General features: G+C 40.7%; 1 protein-coding gene across 1 annotated transcript in view; it reads right to left on the bottom strand.

The window, feature by feature from the left end:
- GLO1 (glyoxalase I) overlaps positions 1–23,953 on the bottom strand; it is a 33,408-nt gene that overhangs the window by 6,476 nt on the left and 2,979 nt on the right. Inside the window, exons 2-5 of the mRNA XM_080666993.1 lie at positions 11,458–11,540; positions 6,217–6,357; positions 5,041–5,108; positions 4,085–4,174 (exon numbers count right to left, since the gene is read on the bottom strand). Of these exons, the coding sequence (XP_080523119.1) occupies positions 4,085–4,174; positions 5,041–5,108; positions 6,217–6,357; positions 11,458–11,540 (382 nt within the window). The remainder of the gene's footprint in view (positions 1–4,084; positions 4,175–5,040; positions 5,109–6,216; positions 6,358–11,457; positions 11,541–23,953) is intronic.

Genomic DNA, 23,953 nt, shown 5'->3' with positions numbered 1-23,953 from the left:
CGGGCCAGTGCGCACAAAGGCTGCGGAGGTTGCCACAGGCTTTCCCTAGTGGAAGGGAGTCAGAGGATCCTGACTGCACTGAGCCCCAGTTCTGACCGCAGTGAACCCCAGTTCCAGGCGAGCCCCTGGGGACCCACGCTCTTGTGGGGGGAGTCTGGACTCTCGGGCGGAGACTCGGGAGCCGGAGAAGGCGGAGGACTGAAAGTGCGCACGCGCGCGCGTGCCAGTGCGCACAAAGACTGCGGAGGTTGCCACAGGCTTGCCCTAGTGGAAGGGAGTCAGAGGATTCTGACTGCACTGAGCCCCAGTTCTGACTGCAGTGAACCCCAGTTCCAGGCGAGCCCCTGGGGACCCACGCTCTTGTGGGGGAGTCTGGACTCTCGGGCAGAGACTCGGGAGCCGGGGAAGGCGGAGGACTGAAAGTGCGCACGCGCGGGCGTGCCAGTGCGCACAAAGGCTGCGGAGGTTGCCACAGGCTTTCCCTAGTGGAAGGGAGTCAGAGGCTCCTGACGGCACTGAGCCCCAGTTCTGACTGCAGTGAACCCCAGTTCCAGGCGAGCCCCTGGGGACCCACGCTCTTGTGGGGGGAGTCTGGACTCTCAGGCGGAGACTCGAGCTGGGGAAGGCGGAGGACTGAAAGCGCACATGCGCGCAAGGGCAAGGCTGACGGGAAGCCAAGACTGAGACTCCACCCCATCCAAGCTGAGCACAGAGGCTATTGCAATTTGGCAAGTCTAATCCTATAAGGCTGTCTCCAGCACCGAACTTCTCCCAGCATAGACACAGCTGATCCTTACAGCCAACTGGCCCGGAGGTCAATTCTTCCCAGTGATACCAACAACAATCAAGACTTAATTACAACAAGGCTGTACACACAGTCCACAAAGGGGTGCACCAAGAGTGTCCACCTCAGGTTAACTGGGGAGGCCGACCCACTGGGCCATATTGGAAACCTAGCACAAATATCTACCTTACCAACTCGGGGAAGCAGTGAAAATGCGGGGTCAAAGAATCAGATCACAAATGAAAGAAATGGAGGAAAACAAACGACTGGATATAGAATTCAAAACCACGGTGATAAGACTTTTTAAGAATATCCTAGAAAAGGCCGATAAATATAACGAGACCCTCGAAGATATGAAAAAGGACCAACTAGAAATTAAACATACACTGACTGAAATAAAAAATATTATACAGAGACCCAACAACAGACTAGAGGAACACAAGAATCAAGTCAAAGAATTGAAATACAAAGAAGCAAAAAACACTCAATCGAAAAAGCAAAAAGCAAAAAAAAAAAAAATCCAAAAAGTTGAAGATAATGTAAGAAGACTCTGGGACAACTTCAAGCGTACCAACATCAGAATTATGGGGGTGCCAGAAGAAGAGAGAGAGCAAGATACTGAAAACCTATTGGAAGAAATAATGACCAAAAACTTCCCCCACCTGGTGAAAGAAATAGACTTACAAGTCCAGGAAGCCCACAGAACCCCAAACAAAAGGAATCCAAAGAGGACCACACCAAGACACATCATAATTAAAATGCCAAGAGCAAAAGACAAAGAGAGAATATTAAAAGCAGCAAGAGAAAAACAGTTAATTACCTACAAGGGAGCACCCATACGACTGTCAGCTGACTTCTCAATAGAAACTATGCAGGCCAGACGGGAGTGGCAAGAAATTTTCAATGTGATGAATAGCAAGAACCTACAACCAAGATTACTCTACCCAGCAAAGCTATCATTCAGAATTGAAGGGCAGATAAAGAGCTTCACAGATAAGAAAAAACTGAAGGAGTTCATCACCACCAAACCAGTATTATATGAAATGCTGAAAGGTATTCTTAAAGAAGAGGAAGAAGAAAAAAGTAAAGATAAAAATTATGAACAACAAATACATATCTATCAACAAGCGAACCTAAAAATCAAGTGAATTAAAAACCTGAGGAACAGAATAACCTGGTAAATATAATAGAATCAGGGGCATAGAAAGGGAGTGGACTGATAATTCTCAGGGGGAAAGGGGTATGGGGGGTTCATGAAGAGAATGGACAAAAATCATACACCTATGGATGAGGACAGTGGGGGGGAGGTAAGGGCAGAAGGTGGGGTGGGAAATGGGTGGAGGGGAGCTATGGGGGGAAAAAGGAGAAATAATTGTAATAATCTGAATAAAGATTTATTTAAAAAAAAACAAAAACAGAATAATCTGGTGAATATAATAGAATCAGGTGCATAGAAAGGGAGTGGACTGATAATTCTCAGGGGGAAAGGGGTATGGGGGGGGTTCAGGAAGAGACTGGACAAAAATCATACACCTATGGATGAGGACAGTGGGGGGGAGGTAATGGCAGAGGGTGGGGTGGGAACCGGGTAGAGGGGAGCTATGGGGGGGAAAAAGGAGAAACAATTGTAATAATCTGAATAAAGATTTATTTAAAAAAAATAAAATAAACATGGTTTGCAACAACAACAACAAAAATAAATAAAAAAAAAATAAAGGGCCCAGCTCAGTGGTTGAGTATTGACCTATGAACCAGGAGGTCATGGTTCCATTCCCATTCAGCGCACATTCCCAGGTTTCGGGCTCGATCCCCAGTGTAGGGCATGCAGGAAGCAGCCAATCAATAATTCTCTCTCATCATTGATGTTTCTGTCTCTCTCTCCCTCTCCCTTCCTCTCTCTGAATCAATAAAAATATATTTAAAAAAGAAAGAAAAGTTAAAGCAATCAAGCAAAACTTAGGAATCAAAATTATAATAGCTGAAATAACACATTAGATGAGAACACAAAAGATGACTATCAGAACAGATTCATTTGAGAAAAAATTAGCTAACTGGTATGCCAGTTTGAGGAAATCTCCTAGAAAGAAGGCAAGGAAAAAGAAATAACAAATTTTAAAACCTTCCAGAACAATACAGAAGATAATATACAAAAGAACACAAATCAACCCTAGCTGGTAGCTCAGTTGGTTAGAGTGTTGTCCTGATACGCCAAGGTCGTGGGTTCATTCCCCGGTCAGGGCACATACAAGAAGCAACTAATGAATGCATAAATAAGTGAAACAACAAATTGATGTTTCTCTCTCCCCCTTCCTCTCTCTAAAAATCAATAAATTTAAAAAAAATCGAAAGAATACAAATCAGACAGCAGATTTTCAACAGCAACATTGGAAAATTAAGACAATGGAGTTCTATGTTCAAGATTGAAAAAAAATAATCCTAAAATTTTATATTCAACAAAACTGCCATTTGTGTCTGAAGGCATGGTTCTCAGGCATACGAAGCTTCAAAAGTTTATCTCATAAATCCTTTGAAAACAGTTTGGGTTGAGGTACTTAATAAAGGGACAGAAAAATCTAAAAAATGCTGTAAGAGACGTATGGAGAAAAGGTGATCAAATACTTTGAAATCGTATTTATTATCTTTAAAAAATGAATCATATCCAAGTCTGGGCAACAGTAACATGATGGGATTAAAAGGGAACAAGTTCTTTTCCTGTTGGGGAAGATATCTGGATATCAAATCTTTTCATTGAAATAAAAAGAATTAAAATGAAACAATGAAAACAGTGAAGAGTTTCAAATGAAAACTGAAATAATAAATTATGGCAGAAACAAATCTAAGTAAGGTAAATTATACTACACGTAAATCCAACAAAATCTAGACATATACTATATCAAGAAACATATATAAAACTTAAGGACATACAAAGGTTGTAAAAGATGAAAAAGAAATACCAGGCCATTATTAACTGAAGAGATTTGGTATAGTCATATTAGTATCAGATAAAGTAGATTTTAAGGAAGTTATTTTGGGGTGGCTAGATAACACCTGGGATAGAGAATAAGGTGGGATCCGAGGCTAGGTGAGGAGCCTAGGTCTTTGATGGCTCCCCATATCCTGTCTAGTCCCTTGTGAAGCACCCTAGTCGCTGTCTTTCAGGTCCTCCAGCAGGTATTCTTCCAAACTCCCTTCTTTCATTAAGCCGGTTGAAGCAGACTTTTTCAAAGTTACTTGCAACCAAAAGGGTTTTACTACAACAGTGCCCTCCCATGGGCACTCAGTGAATGTTCTATAACTCACCATCGTCAGGCTTCTTCACAAATTTGACTCCCAGTTCTTCAAATCTTTTGCAAGCACCATGTACATCAGGAACTGCAATTCCAATGTGACCTTAGGTGACCACCCCCAAAACAAGGCAAAGAGAAGGAAGAAATCATTACAACAGGGTGGCCAAGTGCCACAAGTGGCTTCCAAAACTAGTATATTTCAAAACAAAAGGCATCCAAAGACAGACTGAATCAAGTAGGTTAGAAAACTATAATATACAGGGTGAAGCAAAAGTAGAATTATAGTTGTTGATATGGAAAATAATACTTAATTAGTAAGTAATAATATAAAAATAAACTCTGTTTCATGTACTCATAACTGTAAACCTACTTTTGTCCTGCCCTGTATTAAAGAATAAAAACCCAAGTCTAACTGGCTGGGTATAATAAATTAATTAGTTGCTCTGAATTATATAAATTATTGAAAATAAGGCCAAAATTGACTCATATATTACAAATAAACTATTAAGAATAGGTTATTCAATCTATTAAGAATAACCTACAAAAGAATAATCATTTACTCATACTTAATAGGTTTGTGGTTGACACCGACTATATAACAGCCAATTTAAGCCTGCAATTCCATTATCTTGATGAAAGGTTTTAGTTCAAGGCAGAAGTATATGCTAAGCAAAAATCAAGATTATTATTCATCACAGCTTTTGGTTTTTACATTAAAAACCTACTGGAAATATAACACAGAGACTGAAAAGTAAAATCACTGTGAGAGAGTAGATGTAATGTTCAGGCTGAGACTATGAGATTAAACGACTCCTATATAAAATTATTTGTGAAAATAAAAATAACAATAACCCTACTCCTAATAAATTACTTATACTTAATGCTTTAGATCGTTTACAATCATAAAAAGGAATGCAGTGCAAACAGTACACAAACCCATATATACTATATACAAATAGGGAAACATACCAAACCCTCGAGGGTCTGAGTTGCCGCTGTGGTAACTCTGGGTCTCATCCTCCTCAGTGCCCCAATTGCTATGAAAGGAGGGAAAACACAATTACAAGGGACATGTAGAACAGATATTCTGAAAAAAAAGTTGCAACAATCTGTCTCTGAAATCTTACCATATATATTATTAGATATACTTGGTCTAATCTCTGCTGTTATTAAGTTTTCAACTACAGAAAGGGCAAATGGGCAAAGTATGATTTTAACTAGACTAAGGAGACTAAACCAGGCATCTGGATAGCAATAACAAAAGCAACTATCACTCACAGTGCTCAGTAAAATCCTCATAACAGCTCCATGGGCTATATTAGAGTATCTGGATTTTAGAAATGAGATTGTCACTTATGGAGGTGATATAACTTGTTCAGGGTCACAGAGCTATTGTCAGAGTCAAGACTCATGTCTAGGTCTGTTGATTCCAGAGCTGTTTTGAATCAGGGGATACATTAAATCACATATCCTGAAACAAATGCTGTTTTTGGTTACTAAAGAGTGCACAGAGCCCTGGCTAGGGTGGCTCTATGGTTGGAGTGTTGGTCCAAGGATCAGAGGGTTGCAGGTTTGATTCCTGGTCAAGGGTACGTACCTGGGTTGCATGCAGGTTTGATCCCAGCCCCAGTCGGTCAGTTGGGGAGTGTTCAAGAGGTAACCAATAGATGTGTCTCTTTCACATCAATGTTTCACTCTCTCTTTTTCTCTCTCTCTCTCCTACCCACCCACCCTCCCTTCCTTCCACTCTCTCTAAAAATCAATGGAAAAAAATGTCCTCGGGTGAGGATTAACAACAACAAAAAACAGTGCACAAAAACAAAGAATAAAAAGAGGAATACTTATTTCAACATTGTATGAAAACTTAGTTGTAGTACTTAAACATTTGTTAGCTATAGTTTGGCAAATATCTTGCCATTTCAGTCTTAGATTCTCTACCTAAAAAGCAAATGATCTCACTTGTCCTGCCTATGCCACAAGACCAACACAAAGACCAAAAGATCCATGAAAAAACACTCAAACATCCTGTTACAAATGCAAAGTGGTTAGGTAGACCAGGTTTGAATTAGGCTGGTAAGGGAAAACAGTGTACAAAAACAAGCCTTTAAAAAATATAGAATATATAAAAAGATAAAAAATACTCACTGTGTCAGTTCAAGTGTAGCTTTTCTGGAGAATACCCATGCTACCTTTTCATCTTTATCTTTTGGGATGTCATTTTTATCCTCATAAGCCAAGAAATAGAGTGAAAATTTCATGGTGGGAAAATCTAATTTTTGGAGTAGCCTGAAATTAAACAACAATCCTGAAACAATTAACAACAGGAAAGGTTGATTCATGCTAAAATCAACATAACAATTTTCAAGTTCTACTATGAATAACTCTGTAATAAGGCCATTTTAATAGGAAAAGCAAGGTAAGCCAATGAAAAATATTTCATTTTATTTATTTATTTATTTATTTATTTATTTATTTTTTAAATAAATCTTTATTCAGATTATTACAATTATTTCTCCTTTTTCCCCCCATAGCTCCCCTCCACCCATTTCCCACCCCACCTTCTGCCCTTACCTCCCCCCCACTGTCCTCATCCATAGGTGTATGATTTTTGTCCAGTCTCTTCATGAACCCCCCATACCCCTTTCCCCCTGAGAATTATCAGTCCACTCCCTTTCTATGCCCCTGATTCTATTATATTCACCAGATTATTCTGTCCCTCAGGTTTTTAATTCACTTGATTTTTAGGTTCACTTGTTGATAGATATGTATTTGTTGTTCATAATTTTTATCTTTACTTTTTTCTTCTTCCTCTTCTTTAAGAATACCTTTCAGCATTTCATATAATACTGGTTTGGTGGTGATGAACTCCTTTAGCTTTTTCTTGTCTGTGAAACTCTTTATCTGCCCTTCAATTCTGAATGATAGCTTTGCTGGGTAGAGTAATCTTGGTTGTAGGTTCTTGCTATTCATCACATTGAAAATTTCTTGCCACTCCCGTCTGGCCTGCATAGTTTCTGTTGAAAAGTCAGCTGACAGTCGTATGTGTGCTCCCTTGTAGGTAACTAACTGTTTTTCTCTTGCTGCTTTTAATATTCTCTCTTTGTCTTTTGCTCTTGGCATTTTAATTATGATGTGTCTTGGTGTGGTCCTCTTTGGATTCCTTTTGTTTGAGGTTCGTGGGCTTCCTGGACTTGTAAGTCTATTTCTTTCACCAGCTGGGGGAAGTTTTCGGTCATTATTTCTTCAAATAGGTTTTCAGTATCTTGCTCTCTCTCTTCTTCTGGCACCCCCATAATTCTGATGTTGGTATGCTTGAAGTTGTCCCAGAGTCTTCTTACATTATCTTCAACTTTTTGGATTTTTTTTTTGCTTTTTGCTTTTTCGGTTGAGTGTTTTTTGCTTCTTTGTAATTCAGTTCTTTGACTTGATTTTTGTGTTCCTCTTGTCTGTTTTTGGGTCTCTGTATAATATTTTTTATTTCAGTCAGTGTATGTTTAATTTCTAGTTGGTCCTTTTTCATATCTTCGAGGGTCTCGTTATATTTATTGGCCTTTTCTAGGATATTCTTAAAAAGTCTTATAACCGTGGTTTTGAATTCTATATCCAGTCGTTTGTTTTCCTCCATTTCTTTCGTTTGTGATCTGATTCTTTGACGCCGCATTTTCACTGCTTCCCCGAGTTGGTAAGGTAGATTTGTGTGCTAGGTTTCCAATATGGCCCAGTGGGTCGGCCTCCCCAGTTAACCTGAGGTGGACACTCTTGGTGCACCCCTTTGTGGACTGTGTGTACAGCCTTGTTGTAATTAAGTCTTGATTGTTGTTGGTATCACTGGGAAGAATTGACCTCCGGGCCAGTTGGCTGTAAGGATCAGCTGTGTCTATGCTGGGAGAAGTTCGGTGCTGGAGACAGCCTTATAGGATTAGACTTGCCAAATTGCAATAGCCTCTGTGCTCAGCTTGGATGGGGTGGAGCCTCAGTCTTGGCTTCCCGTCAGCCTTGCCCTTGCACGCACGTGCGTGCCTTCAGACCTCTGCCTTACCGGCTCCCGAGTCTCTGCCCGAGAGTCCAGACTCCCCCCACAAGAGCGTGGGTCCCCAGGGGCTCGCCTGGAACTGGGGTTCACTGCAGTCAGAACTGGGGCTCAGTGCATTCAGGAGCCTCTGACTCCCTTCCACTAGGGAAAGCCTGTGGCAACCTCCGCAGCCTTTGTGCACACTGGCGCGCGCGCACTTTCAGTCCTCCGCCTTCCCCGGCTCCCAGTCTCCACCCGAGAGTCCAGACTCCCCCCACAAGAGCGTGGGTCCCCAGGGGCTCGCCTGGAACTGGGGTTCACTGCGGTCAGAACTGGGGCTCAGTGCATTCAGGAGCCTCTGACTCCCTTCCACTAGGGAAAGCCTGTGGCAACCTCCGCAGCCTTTGTGCGCACTGGCGCGCGTGCACTTTCAGTCCTCCGCCTTCCCCGGCTCCCGAGTCTCCGCCCGAGAGTCCAGACTCCCCCTGTAAGAGCATGGGTCCCCAGGGGCTCGCCCCGAACTGGGGTTCAGTGCAGTCAGAACTGGGGTTCAGTGCGGTCGGGGGCTTCCTTCCCCCTTCCGCCAGAGAAAGTCAGCCAGGCTCTCAGCCGCCCTTCCTCTCTGCACGCACAAAGACCCTTTGTGTACCACCAATTCTCTGTGAGCTTTTCTCTTTCCTTCTAGTTGTAGAATTTTCACTCAGCCAGCTTTCCTGTGGTTCTGGATGGTGTCCGTTCTGTCTTTTAGTTGTAGTTTTGAAATTGTTGTGCGAGGCAGCAGTTTAGGTGTTTACCTATGCCGCCATCTTGGTTTCTCCAAAAATATTTCATTTTAAAAAATCTATTCAACACTGTGGCTCAGTTGGTTGGAGCATGACCTGTACCCCGAAGGATTGCAGGTCAATTCTCTGTCAGGGCGTACACCCAAGTTTCAGGTTCGATTGCTGGTTGTTGGGTAGCCAATTAATGTTTCTCTCTCACATTGATGTTTCTCCCTCCCTCCCTCTCTCTCTCTCTCTCTCAAATCAATAATAATTTTTTTAAAAAGTATCCTCAGGTGAGAATTTAAAAAACAACATCTATTCATATGTAAATATCAGTGAAATAAAAATTTAGAAAGCAAACTTTTGTAATTCATCACTTCTTCAAATATAAATTCTTTAAATATAATGAAACTTAGCCAGAATTATGGTACTTGTTTATAAATGGAAAAAGATATCTTCAAAATAAAATTTTACTTTTATTAAAAGATATAATGTGTTACTTTACTGTCCTTTCAGGTATAAGACATTCAGTTAAAGAAAATAAATGCATTGAAAGTATGATTGTCTAATCACTAACCCGGACATCTGAAACTGAATCAAAATAGCCCAACCCATGTGGCTCAGTGATTGAACATTGACCTATGAACCAGGGGGTCAGAGTTCGTTTCCTGGTCAGGGCACATGCCCGGGTTGTGGGCTTGATCCCTGGTAGGAGGCATGCAGGAGGCAGCTGTTCAATGATTCTCATCATTGATGATTCTATCTCTCTCTTCCTCTTCTTTCCTCTTTGAAATCAGTAAAAAAAAAACAAAAAAAAAAAAACAGTATTAAATGTAAACTATAATTGAAAAATAAAACTTAAATTAAAAATACTTTTTAAATAAATAAATAAATAAATAAATAAATAAATAAATAAATAAATGTACTGAGTTCTTACTAAACCAAAACTCCTAGGGAAAAAATTGAGTATCTGTGGTAAGAAAGAAGGAAGGACACAGAAGAGGTGACTGTCAACAATTAAGTGGTTAACAGTATCAAATACTGCAGAAAGGTCGAACAGGCCTGAGACTGGGAACAGGTCACCAGATAAGGAAAGGTCCCGTGAGGCAGTTTCCGCAGCATGGGGCAGCAGAAGCTGGACTGCCTGCACTGGGAGAGAAAGGGAGGGGAGCAAGTCAAATAGCAGCGTGGTCTACCTTCATAGATGGTGGGAGATGATGGGCAGGAGGGCCAAAGAGCAGAGGGCAAGAATTATCCTAGAATAGAGACGACTTAAGCTTTTCTGTGAGGTTGAGGGGAAAAAAGCCAGTGGAAAAGGAGAGACTGATATGAGAGAAAGAGTAGACAAATTATTAATCCTGAGGTTTTAAAAAAGATCAGTGAAGTTATGGCCTATAAAGTGAATTCAGAGTATAAGATTATTTTGCAAGGAATAGGGTAGTATGAGGATGCATATAATTTTCTTTAGATTAGGATTAAATGCTCCAAGATGACCTCATCTATAATAATAAAAGCATAATATGCTAATTAAACCAGACAGCCAAACGACCTTCTGGACGAAGCCGCAGTGGTGGGGGCCGAGGCAGAAGCAGTTAGGGACGTTCAGGCAGGCAGGCGAGCAGTTAGGGGTGATCAGGCAGGCAGGCATAGTAGTCAGGGGCGATCAGGCAGACAGGCGAGCAGTTAGGGGGCATCAGGCAGGCAGGCATAGTAGTTAGGGGCGATCAGGCAGACAGGCGAGCAGTCAGGGGCGATCAGGCAGGCAGGCAGAGTGGTTAGGAGCATCAGGCAGGCAGGCAAGTAGTTAGGGGTGATCAGGCAGGCAGGCAGAGTGGATAGGGGCAGGCAGGCAGGCGAGCGGTTAGGAGCCAGCAGTCCCAGATTGCAAGAGGGAGGTCCGACTGCCAATTTAGGCCTGATCCCTGTGGGATCGGCAGGATCAGGCCTAAATCGGCAGTCGGACATCCCCCGAGGGGTCCCGGATTGCGAGAGGGTGCAGGCCAGGCTGAGGGACACCCCCTCCCCCGCCCCATGCACAAATTTCATGCAGCAGGCCTCTAGTTCATAATAAGAGGGAATGACTGAAGCATAACAAATGAAAATTTCCTAGAGTTCTGTTGAAATCTTTTGATTATCACTGCTATATAACATGCCCTGGCCAATAAAATCTATGCACTGACTTACCACAAATAAGATTTACTCTATCTGTTTATAGTAAAGAATCAAACACAGATGGCCAGTTTTAGGTAAACTCATTCATTTCCTACGTAATAGGTCTTTATATCTATACCTTTTCTGAAGTAAACAAGAGGCTAAAAGTGGCTCTAACGTCAAAAGGGTCTGGGCATACTAAGGATTTAACTGGCAGCTCTCAGAGAGAAGGGAGTTAGAGAAAATACAAGTATTGGTGTCTCGCTGCCCACTGAGCCTGGCTGGGACAGAGGAACTTGACAGAAGCCCTGACAGCAGTCCCTGACCGCTGACCAGAAGGACTTTTGTGATTTATGAAGCAAACTTGAACCCATTTTTAAAAATATATTTGAAAGCATTCCCTATATTTGCAAAGCTATATATTTAAACATTACAGGCGCCAATATATAGTTTACTTACGTCATTCCAAGAACTCTAGTATAAAAATCCAAAGACTTCTTAGGATCCTTAATTCGCAGCATGGTCTGCTGCAACAGAAAATCCTAAGGAGAACAGTACATATTAAACACCTTCCAGTTTTACCACTTGTACCAACATTAACTGTAACAAGATGCAAACAGTCCACCATTGTAACAATGTTTAGGAAGAAAACAACTTTTTGTCCCCTCTGTCTACCATGGAAATCATCTGGAAAGTTTCCATACCTACTTGGGCTCTCTGCCCAAGGGTATTTTCTGGTCACAAGGGTAGGCAGGTCCCATGTGCCAGGGAGTTTACAGCCCAGAAATGACACTCAACCAATTATCCCCTTAGTGCAGGGGTGGGCAAACTTTTTGACTCGAGGGCCACAATGGGTTCTTAAATTGGACCGGAGGGCCGGAACAAAAGCATGGATGGAGTGTTTGTGTGAACTAATATAAATTCAAAGTAAAGGAGCGGAGGGGAGAGCAAGAGAACCGGATAGAACAGCCGGATCCGGCCCGCGGGCCGTAGTTTGCCCACGGCTGCCTTAGTGGGACAATTCTGAGGCAGGTTCCAGTTTCTCAGAGGCTTCCCAGCAAGACCAAGCCCAAATGCCCTCACTCTTTAAAAAAAATTTTTTTTAAATATATTTTATTGATTTTTTACAGAGAGGAAGAAGAGTGATAGGTAGTCAGAAACATCGATGAGAGAGAAACATCGATCAGCTGCCTCTTGCACACCTCCCACTGAGGATGTGCCCGCAACCAACATACATGCCCTTGACCGGAATCGAACCTGGGACCTTTCAGTCTGCAGGCTGACACTCTTCCACTGAGCCAAACCGGTTTTGGCTGCCCTCACTCTTACACACTTTTTTAAAAATATATTTTATTGATTTTTTTTTTTACAGAGAGGAAGGGATAGGAAGAGAAAGTTAGAAACATTGATGAGAGAGAAACATCAATCAGCTGCCTCCTGCACACCTCCAACTAGGGATGTGCCCGCAACCAAGGTACATGCCCTTGACCGGAATCGAACCTGGGACCTTTGAGTCCGCAGGCTGATGCTCTATCCACTGAGCCAAACCGGTTAGGGCCACTGTTACACACTTTTTATCACCTCTGTTCCCCACTCTAGAGATTTCTTTGACTACTTCCCAAATAAACTACTGAGAACTAAACCCCTATCTCCAGTCTGCTTTTGGGTGTCCCAAACTAAACAGCGACATTATAAAGAATCCAATCACTGTAAAATTTGTTGAATGAACACACAAGTGCCCTTACAGAACTATTTATTGGTAATCATAGCCAGGAGTTACAAGATCCTAAACTCCTAAATAACTAAAAGTGTAAAAATTACTGTCTCTAACACCATTGTGAAACTGTCCAATTTAAAAATCAGGAAACAAGAGATTTGATTTGACTGATAAAAGGGTATAGAGAGTATAATAACTCATGGAGTTAAGATTATTATTAGCATTAATAATTTGCCGTGGGGTCTGACATCACTAGGGAGTTTACTTTCATTAGGTACATACTATAAGCGGTATTATTGCCTGTAAGTATTAATATCCACATTTAATAGATGAGAAACATACTCAGAATGATTAAATGAATTGCCCCCAACTTTCTGATGCTAAGCTCAGGTCTTCTTCTACCACAGGTATCTTTCAGACCATGAGTCTCTTAACTATGTTTGTGCTTCCTAACACATTTTTATTCTTGTCATAACCAAGGACTTCACAATATAGGCCTGAAAACTCTGACCTCTCCCTTCACAGCCACACAGACACATCCTCCCCTGTAACTCACATCATCCTATAAAATAAAAGGCTAATATGCAAATTGTCCCCTCAGGAGTTTGACCGACTGAGAGTTTGACTACTCACTATGACGTATGCTGACTACCAGAGAGCGGTGTGGAAGGAAGGAAGGCCCTGGCCAGCAGCCGGCAGCCGTGGAAAGGAAGGCCCCGATCGACCTGATCGCCGGCCAGGCCTAGGGACCCTACCTGTACACAAATTCCATGCACCAGGCCTCTAGTATACAATACAAATACATGTGATTCATTCAGCATCATTAGGAAATTATATTTTTATATTTTACTAAAAATTTATTTTTAATCCTCACCCAAAGATATTTTCCCATTGATTTTTAGAGAAAGTGGAAGAAAGAGGGAAAGATAAGAGAGAAGTATCGATGTCAGAGAAACATATCAATCAGTTGCCTCCTGCTCGCACCCTGACTAGGGTCTGGGTTGGGGAGGAGCCTGCAACCAAGGTACATGCTCTTGACCAGAATCAAACCTGGGACCCTTCAATCTGCAGGCCAACACTCTATCCACTGAGCCAAACTGGCTAGGGCTATTTTGCTAAATTTTTAAATAACAAAATTATACTTTTATTGCAAGCATTAAAATTCTCATTTAAAACAAAACTAGATTAAAAACTATTATAATACCCTGATCTTAATGAATGTAATAATTTAATTCTTCATTCACAGTTTATAATCGCATAGAAGGCAGTTGGCTCTGAAGTTACATTTCTAGAATATCTGGACAGTTTTTCTCAGTCAGGTGTCACATTCCTAAAAGTCTGTTTCGGCAAACAGCTGAAAAAGAAAAAAGCAGCTACTGACATCCATGGCACTCACAATTAGGCTTTGATTTCTCCCGTTGAACACAACTGCAAATACCCCTCCAAAGTTGCTCAGCGACTGCAATAGAGTGATACCAAAATAAAAGCCACAGAACCAATTCCACTTCCTACTCTTGTTTCAGCAGAGATTAAAACAGGCACTGTGAACCCTACAAAAATAGCAAATATTCTTCTCAGCTAATGTGAGTGACTGCTGCTTCTCTATCAGTTACAGTATTTGCTTGAGGCTGGCTCCAGGCCACAATGTAAGTCCAACCAAGGCAATTACAAAGGCTGTCTCTGGCAGGCCTCATGGGGGACAGTTGCCTTCCTCACACCACTCATGGTGCACAGCCAATACACTGTAGTCTCTGGAGGGAGTTGCAGGCAATAACTAAATTCTAAAGATGTTCTTGGTTGTTCTATGAAACACTACCAGGTGTACCGGTTAATACTGCGGATTTTTTTTCAATAGATGGAGTTACACATATGTTGATTTATATGCGATTTGATATGTATATTATTTTGTTGTATTGACAGCAAGCTTCAAAACTTCATATGACAAATTTGCTAAAGGTGTTACCATCATAGATATTTTTACGCTTAAAAATGTCGAATTTCGTGCCCAAAAAAGAGCATTTGTGGGAAGTTTTAATTCATTACTTTATTTTGAAGAAAAGTGCTGCTGAAAGTTATCGGATTCTTTGGGAAGCTTATGGTGAACATGCTCCATCTCAAGATACTTGTGAACGCTGGTTTAAATGCTTTAAAAGTGATGATTTCGATGTGAAAGACAAAGAATGTCCAGGTCAACCGAAAAAAGTTTGAAGACCAACAATTACAAGCATTATTGAAGAGGCATGTCAAACTAAAAAACAACTTGCAGAAAGATTAAACGTTGCTCAGCAAACAATTTCCAATCGTTTGCAAGCAATGGGAAAGATTTTAAAGGAAGGAAAATGGGTGCCACATCAACTGAACGAAAGACAAATGGAAAACCAAAAAGTCATCAGTAAAATGTTGCTTCAACGGCATGAAAGAAAGTCTTTTTTGCATCAAATTGTGACTGCCCATGAAAAGTGGATTTTGAGAATCCCAAACGCACAAAATCATGGGTTGATCCAGGTCAACCATCAACATCAACTGCAAGGCCAAATTGCTTCGGAAAGAAGACAATGCTCTGCGTTTGGTGGGATCAGGAAGGTGTGGTGTATTATGAGCTTCTAAAACCAGGTGAAACCGTTAATATTGATCACTACCAACAACAAATAATCAATTTGAACCACGCTTTGATTGTGAAACAACCAGAATGTGCCAGAAGACACGGCAAAGTAATTTTGCTTCATGATGCTGTACCATCACACACTTCAAAACCAGTTAAAGACACGTTAAAAGATCTTGCCTGGGAAGTATGAACCCACCCACCTTATTCACCAGACCTTGCTCCTTCAGATTACCACTTGCTACGATCGATGGCACATGCACTTTCTGAGCACTTCAAAACGTATGAAGTGGAAAATTGGGTCTCTGAATGGTTTGCCTCAAAACAAGAAAAGTTCTATTGGGATGGTATCCACAAATTACCTGAAAGTTGGGGAAATGTGTAGCTAGCGATGGACATTACTTTGAATAAAGCACTTTTCATGTTTCTCTTGAAATTATCGTGTTTTCTTTGATTACAAAATCTGCATTATTAACCGGTACACCTAATAATTGCTGCTGTGAGGAACTTTGCAGATGGAATTAAGGTTACTAATCAGCTGACCTTAAAATAGGAAGATTAGCCTGGATTATCCAGCTGGGTTCAATGTAATCTAATGAGATATTAAAAACTTGTATAGGAACAGAGAAAAGAATGAGAGATGGCAAAGAACATAGAAACAGAGAGGTGTGGCAGGAGAGGAAGTCAGATTCCAAGGGTGAGAAAGTTTCAATGTGCCACTGCTGCCTCGGAGATGTAGGGGCATGTGTGCAAGGAGTTATGGATGGCCCCCAGCTGAGAGCCAGCAAAGAACTGGGACCTCAGTCCTACAATCGAAAGGAATTGAATTCAGCCAATAACCTGAAAGAGTCTGGAAGGACTTCCCTCCAGAGCCTCCAGTAAGAGATGTAGCCCTGTCAATATCTTGATTTCAGTCCAGTGAGACCTTGTCGGACTTCTAACCTATAGAACTGAGATAGTAAATCTGTGTTGTTTTAAGTCATGTACCAGTAATGGCAAACTAACACATCTCAATGTAAGTCCATAATTTGTTGAGGGAGGGTTTGACATATTACACAAGTTTTTAAAAATGATTTGAAATGTTACTACTGTATATAGAAAACCCAAGCTATCTACTTCTCTGCCTTAAAAATGTACAATGTGATACAGTTTTATTTCTTCCTTCTAATCTGTATGACTGTTATTTCCTTTTATTGCCTTATTACACTGGCTGGAACTTCCAGCCTGATGTTGAATAAGAGTGGTGAGAGCAGACATCCTGACCTTATTCCCCCAAATTAGGAAGAAAGCATGACCATTATGCACAATGTTAAGCTGTAAGGTTTTTATAGATGTTCTTTATCAAGTTGAAGACGTTCCCATTCCTATTATTTTATGGGGGGGGAGGGGCAGGGGAGGAATCATGAATGGTATTGAATTTTGTCAAATGCTTTTTCTACATCAATTGATAAGATCATATTTTTCTTCTTTAGCTTCCTAATGTGGTGAATTACTTTGAGTGATTTTTGAATATAGAAATAGCCTTCCATACCTGGAATAAACTCTGCTTAGTCATGGTGTGTAATTCTTTTTATATATTGCTGAATTCTATTTGCTAATAATTTGTCAAATATTTTTTTTAAATTATATTTTATTGATTTTTTACAGAGAGGAAGGGAGAGGGATAGAGAGTTAGAAACATCGATGAGAGAGAAACATCGATCAGCTGCCTCCTGCACACCTCCCACTGGAGATGTGCCCGCAACCAAGGTACGTGCCCTTGACCGGAATCGAACCTGGGACCCTTCAGTCCGCAGGCCGACGCTCTATCCACTGAGCCAAACCGGTTTCGGCTAATTTGTCAAATATTTTTATGTCTATAGTTGTGAGGGATATTGATTTGCAGTTTTTTCTTTTTGTACTGTCTTCATCTGGTTTTAGTACATTGGTAATACTAGCTTTATAAAATGAACTGGGAAGTGTACCCTTCTCTTCAATTTTCTTGAAGGGACTGTGTATAATTGATGTCAATTCCTCTTCAATGTTTAGAAAAAATTTTTCAGTGAAATCATCTAGGCCTAGAGATAGGCTTTTTGGAAGATTATTAATTATAAATTTGATTTCCTTATGTTATAGAGCTATTCAAATTATTTATTTCACATTGAGTAAGTTATGAGTTTTGTGTTTTTCAAGGAATTGTCCCACTTCATGTAAATTGTCTAATTAATGTATACAGAGTTGAACATTGATGCCTTACTGTCTTTCTGACATCCGTAGTCTGTAGTGGTATTCCCTATTTCATTCCTGATGTTGGTAATTTGTGTCATCTTTTTTTTGGCAGTCTTGCTACAGTTTGTCAATTCTGTTGCTTTTTCCTAAGAATCAGCTATGTTTAATTGTGTTTTTTTTTCTATTTTCTGTTTTCAATTTCATTGATTTCTACTCTATTATTCCCCTCCTTCTGCTTCCTTTGGATTATTTTGCTTTTCTTTTTCTAGGTTCTTGAGGAGGAAACTTAAATGACTGATTTGAGACTTTTCCTCTTTTCTAATGTATGCATTTAGTGCTATAAATTCTCCCCCTTAGCACTGTTAGCTGATATTCTGCGTTCATTTTTGTAAAGACAGAAAAAGGCCTCTCCTTTTCTTTGCTGTGGCCTTCCACAGCATCTGGTAATTAAACCCCAAGACTGTTGGCTCCTCTGATTCAAACAGTTCCTCTGTTCAAACTCAGGGCAAGATAAGCTACTCTCAAGGTTGCAATCTTTCATGCCCCTTGTCCTGGCTGTTTTCACAACTCAGGGATAATTCGCACCAAGGAGTTTCTAGTTAGTAGAAAGTTCCCTTCTCCCCTCCTCGTCAAGCCTCTTTTAAACTCTTCATAACTTTGTTCTAGTGTTTTACAGGCTTGGAAGAAATAGGACATCTGCTGGACTATCTCTTGGAAAGCAAATAAACTAACTTTTCAAGATAACCCCTGGTATCTGCTCAACTTCAACACAATCCCCCTCCCTTCCTTGTCACTTAGCAACTGCAATTGCTTGCTCTTTAAAAACAAAAGCCACTGTTTGGTCCCTGCCCTGTATTTACTAGCAATACTGGGCCCTTTCCTCCCTTGGAAAGGAAAATAAGTTTCCTCACCGAATTTCTTGTCTTAGTTGTGAATTCTTTCACAGCCTGCATCACCAGCCAAACTCTCCAATCTATTTTTAAAATGTTTCCCTTGAGAATTCTCTTGACCCATGGATTATTCAAAAAAGTATTAGTTTCCAATTGTTTGAAGATTTTCCTGTTATGTTTCTGCTATTGATTTCTAGCTTGATTCTATTAGTCGAAGTACACACTCTTTATTTCAATTATTTTAAATTTGTTCAAGTTGGTTTTAGGGCCTGTTGACATGATCTACCTTGGAATATTTTCTGTGGGCACCTAAAAAAAAGTGTATTCTGTTATTGGGTGGAGTGTTCTAGAAATGTTGATTACATGTTCTTGCTGATTAGATCTTATTTGCTGAAGGTGTTGTTAAATCTATCTACTTGCTAATTTTCTACTAATTGTTGAAAGAGGAGTATTGAATTCTCCAATTATAACGGTAGATCTGTCTATTTCTTCTTTCCATTAGATCAGTTTTTGCATCACATAGTTTTGCAGTTCTGCAGTCTGGTGCAAACACATTCAGGATTGCTGTCTTCTAGGTCAATTGACCCTTTCATCATTATATCATGTACTTCTCCATGATCATTTTCTTTGCTCTGGAATCTACTTTGTTTGATATTTATATAGGCACTCCTGCTTTCTTTTGATTACTGTCTGCATAATATATATTTTTTCATCCTTTTACTTTAACTTGCCTCTATCATATTTGAAGGGAGTTTCATGTAGATAGCATGTAGTTGGGGCATATTTTAATTTTTCTTTCAGCTTGAGATATAATTGACATATAGTACCATGTAAGTTTAAGTATACAGCATAATGACTTAACTTACATATGTTGCATAATGATCAGCACAATAAATTCCATCATATATGGATAAGCAAGGGCATGTTTTTCAATCTACTCTGTCTTAATTGGTATGTTTACAGCAAATGGAATTGTTGAAACATTAGGGCTTAAGTTGGCCATTTTATTTATTTTTGTTTTTTTTTCTTTCTTTTTTTCTTTTTTGTTAATCCTCACCTGAGGATATTTTTTCCATTGATTTTTAGAGAAAGGGGAAAAGACAGAGAGAGCGAAACAGCAATGTGAGACAGACACATCTATTGGTTACCTTCTGCATTCACCCCTACTGGGCCGGGGATCCAGCATGCAACCCAGGCACATGCCCTTGACAAAATCGAACCTGAGACCTTTCAGTCTATGGGCTGACGCTCTAACCACTGAGCAACTGGCTAGTACTGTTTCCTTTCTTTTCCTTTGCCCTTCTACAGATCACTGGAACATTTTTTTATAATTCCATTTTGATTTCTCTAGGGTATTTTTACATGTATTTCTTTGTATAGCTTTTTTAGTAGTTGCTCTGGTGTTTCGTTATACACAGAGTTGGCAGAAGTAGGTTTACAGTTGTATGTGAAACAGAGTTTATTCTTGTATTATTATTTATTTAATTATTGTATTATTTATTATTATAATTAACCTACTTTTGCCCACCCTTGTATATAAGTAACTTATCACCGTCACTTGGTGTCATTATTTATCGGTTTGAATCAAGTATAGAAACCTTACCTCTCTTTACTCTCTCATTTATGATTTTCTTAAAATATTTCTACTGCTGGGTTGGGGTAGAATTTCAGGTTTCCCACGTTTCTCCACTGACATAGCACAGGGGGAAAGCTTGTTACTTCCTGGCGAGATGCAAGTTCTGGCTCCCTACTCAGCCTTCTCTGACACCACCCTGGCAGGGGTAGGTTAGGCACCTCGCCCCTTGGGTAGACCAGACTCCCTGTTCAGCCTTTGCTGGTATAGGTGGGGTTGCAGCCATAGTTTTTTTCTGTGGTGCTTGGTTGTAGCAGAGCAGTTACTGTCTAAAAGTTTCCGTCTTATCAGGAAATATTGCCCATTTCCTGGTCCTGTGGCTAGAGAGAGAGGCTTTGCTTGGGCTTTTTTTGGTCTGCACCCATTGGCATTTCCAGATTGCTAGCTTTGTTAGCTCCAAGTCTGGGCTATACGAGGCAAAAAGAAAACCGAGGAAACTCACTCCCATGGTGTTCTTAGGGTCTTGAGGTCCCTAGCCAGTCTGCCTTCTTTTCCTCCCCTTTCAGTCTCTTATGTTTGTTTTATATATAATGTACTTACCATGAGGAATAGGAAAAAGTATGTACACTCCATTCCCAGAAGAAGGCTACAAATGGATTTTATGCAACTGCCCCCAACAATGTTTGGTCACTATATGTCTGTTTTCAGGATATATTAAAACTTGTCAAGAAGCCAGAATAATGGCAAAAAAAGTTGCTTGACTTTGTGTTTTCTACCTCTCAGATTCTCTTTCTAGAGATGAAGACACTCATTTCTCTAGAACTGTTACTAAGGGGCTTTGTAAGATAGTACATCTTATTCAAAATCAAGATCTCTATTGCCTCTATCCCCTTCAGTCTTCAGAAAAGAGAAACTTCACACTTAAATTTAGCACTAGCCAAATTTTCAGAAAAATTGAAATTTCTCTGGCCTAAAGTGTGTGTTGGCCTTAGTAACAGTGATGCCAATGCCCTTTGGAGCCTATTAACACTCTCTCCCAAGTAATTTTCAAAGGTGTTGCATCACCGTGAGCAGTTGAAGTCTTACCGCTCAACTAAACAAACAACCATAGGCTGAAAGGGTATCAGTCAGGAAAAAAGCTGGACACCAGAGCAGCGTCAGGTGTTCCTCTCCAGCAAGAGACAGCCCAGCTGCAGGGAGAAGATCCACACTGGGGAGGCATGGGAACCACCTGGTGCACCGCAGAGCCAGTACCTCTAGTAGCAACTCCTTAGGCATGGCTTCCAGAATCTCCACAAAAGTCACTGCATTCAGGGAAGCCCAAAGCTATGGCTTCCTATTAGGTAATTATAATTCTCCCTCTCCAGATGCAATTTACCAATTAAGTTATTTTTACCATAAACAGTATTCCCAAGGAACAAACACCATTTTTAATTGTTTCTTGGGAAAAAGCTAGAGTTAACCAAAGATCAGAATCACATGAAAGGGGCAAGGGCTTAACTCTTTACCCCACTGTCATATCTCCTATAAAACAAAAAGTGATAGTTTTGTTTTTTCCTGACTTTTTAAAATCACGATTGCCTTCAGTGAAAGATCCTTTTGGAAAGTATATCTGAGGGGAACAACACTGTTTTACTACGTAACAGCTGGGGCTCATGGTTGATGCACAATATGGTACAACTTATTTTTTTCTTTACTACCTTCCTCCTTCTAGTGTTACTTCCCTGACTCAACCTGTGTCGGAATTTAACAAATGTTCCAGAAAATGATTCAGCCACTCCTTCACTTTCATTCTATCTTATCTAAATTGGTTTCATTTGGTCCTTTCCTTCCCACTCTATAAATCAACAGACAACATATTTCAAGCATACTTTCCCTATAAATAAGAGAGACAGAAATAGCTAGGAGACACAAAGGTAAGTTTCTTAAATTTAAAAATTACCTGTGATATTGGTAAACACAATATCACTCTTACAACAGGTAAGAGAAACAGGAAAATCCTAGAAACCCTCAGTATCATGAGGTTTTTCCAGTCTCATGCAGTGTGAGAGAAATAATTCTTCAGAGGCAATATGATTCAAATGCTGACTATATCACCGTTACTTTGAGTAAATCATTACTTTTCTTAAACCTCAGTTTTCATGTCTTTAGAATGGGGATAATTATAGTTCTCAGCCTGTTGTTTTCAGTTGAAAAGTAAGTGGGATAATGCATGAAAGTGCTTAGCATAGTGCCTGGCCCGGAGTAAGCTATTTTGCTTATTATTCTTTCTGTTATATATATGAAACACACCCAGAATTCCACTACCAACTATTGCTTTTGATCCCAAATTGCATTCCCCAGGCCATGCTCTGGAGTGATGTCTCTATCAGCCCACTCGTCAATTCCACCTGGGTCAAAATATTAAATTCATCACAGCCAAAATAAATGCTCCTTCCTATATTCCCATCAAGGAACACCTCTAGAAGCCCTTGCTAGCCCAAGTCAGATACCTGGATTTCTTCCTAGATTTCTCCCTCTCTACTCCTCCATAATGCAATCCAAGCATCCCATCAACCTGACTGCTTAAATCCCTCTGGAATCTTTCTCCTTGCCTTTCTAATGTTCACCTGCCTGGGTGATTACAATAGCCTCCCTGGTCTCTCTGCTTCTTGCAGGCTTACAACGAAATCCAAAGTGATCTTCCTAAAATGCTACCAGATTGATCTTTGTATAATGAAAACCCAATTGTGCCATTTCTGGATTAAAAATTAATCCTTCAGCGGTGCATCACAGCTTTTAAAATAAAGTATTGCCCAGCTGGTGTAGTTCAGTAGACTGAGCATCATCCCATGCACCAAGAGGTCACCAGTTCTATTCCCCGTCAGGGCACATGCTCGGGTTTCGGGCTCGATCCCCAGTAGGGGATGTGCAGGAGGCAGCCAATCCATGTCTCTCTCACTGATGTTTCTCTCTCTCTCTCTCTCTCTCCCTCCCTCCCTCCCTCTCTAAAATCAATAAAAAAAATTCTTTAAAATATAAAGTATCAAGAGCAAGTACATATGGTTGATGCATATTTCTCTAACTTCATTTTTTTTTTCACTAATTCCCTAACTGGTAATCTCAAATGTGTTTTATTTCATACCCTTATGAGTTCACAAGAAGCATGAACCCTCAATAAATGTATATTTACTTTAATTATGCACAAATATACTAATAAAACACATATATTATGAAACATATTTACCAAATACAAATCTTTACAAGGTGAGAAAAACAAGTGAACATAATGAGTGATCATAATTTCTTTGAGCATCCCAATTACTGCTTTGTGTACCTTCCCCTCAACTTGCACTGCTTATAACTTCAGTATCATTACCTGTAGGTCCCTGCATCAGTTTTCTGATGTCATTATGCTTTTATATATACTACTAGAGGCCCGGTGCACGAATTCGTGCACCAGTGGGGTCACTTTGCCTGGCCTGCGGGATCAGGCCAAAACTGGCTCTCTGACCCCCGAGGGGTCCCAGATTGCGAGAGGACTCAGGCCAGGCTGAGGGACCCCACTGGTGCATGATCGGGGCAGGGAGGGACACGGGAGGTTGGCCAGCTGGGGAGGGACCGCGGGAGGGCTCCAGGGCATGTCCGGCCTGTCTCGCTCAATCCTGAGCCACCAGATTCCAGCAGCAAGGTAACCTACTGGTCAGAGCTTCTGCCCCCTGGTGGTGAGTGCACAGCATAGTGACTGGTCAACCAGTTGACTGCCCCCTGGTGGTCAGTGCACGTCATAGTGAGCGATTGAGTGGCCTTAGCATATCATTAGCATATTATGCTTTGATTGCACAGTGACCAGACGACCAGACACTTAGCATATTAGGCTTTTATTATATAGGATGATTCTCTCTGGCTATTGTCCTTTCTTCCTCCTTTCCATTCTTTCTTCCTGTTACCTCTGCACCCAACTCTACCTGGCTACCTCCTTTGTA

The sequence above is a fragment of the Plecotus auritus genome (genome assembly GCF_963455305.1).
Source record: "Plecotus auritus genome assembly, chromosome: 4".
NCBI classification, from domain to species: domain Eukaryota; kingdom Metazoa; phylum Chordata; class Mammalia; order Chiroptera; family Vespertilionidae; genus Plecotus; species Plecotus auritus.
The sequence above is the reverse complement of the archived record's forward strand: the minus strand, read 5'-3'. Positions and strand labels throughout refer to the sequence as shown.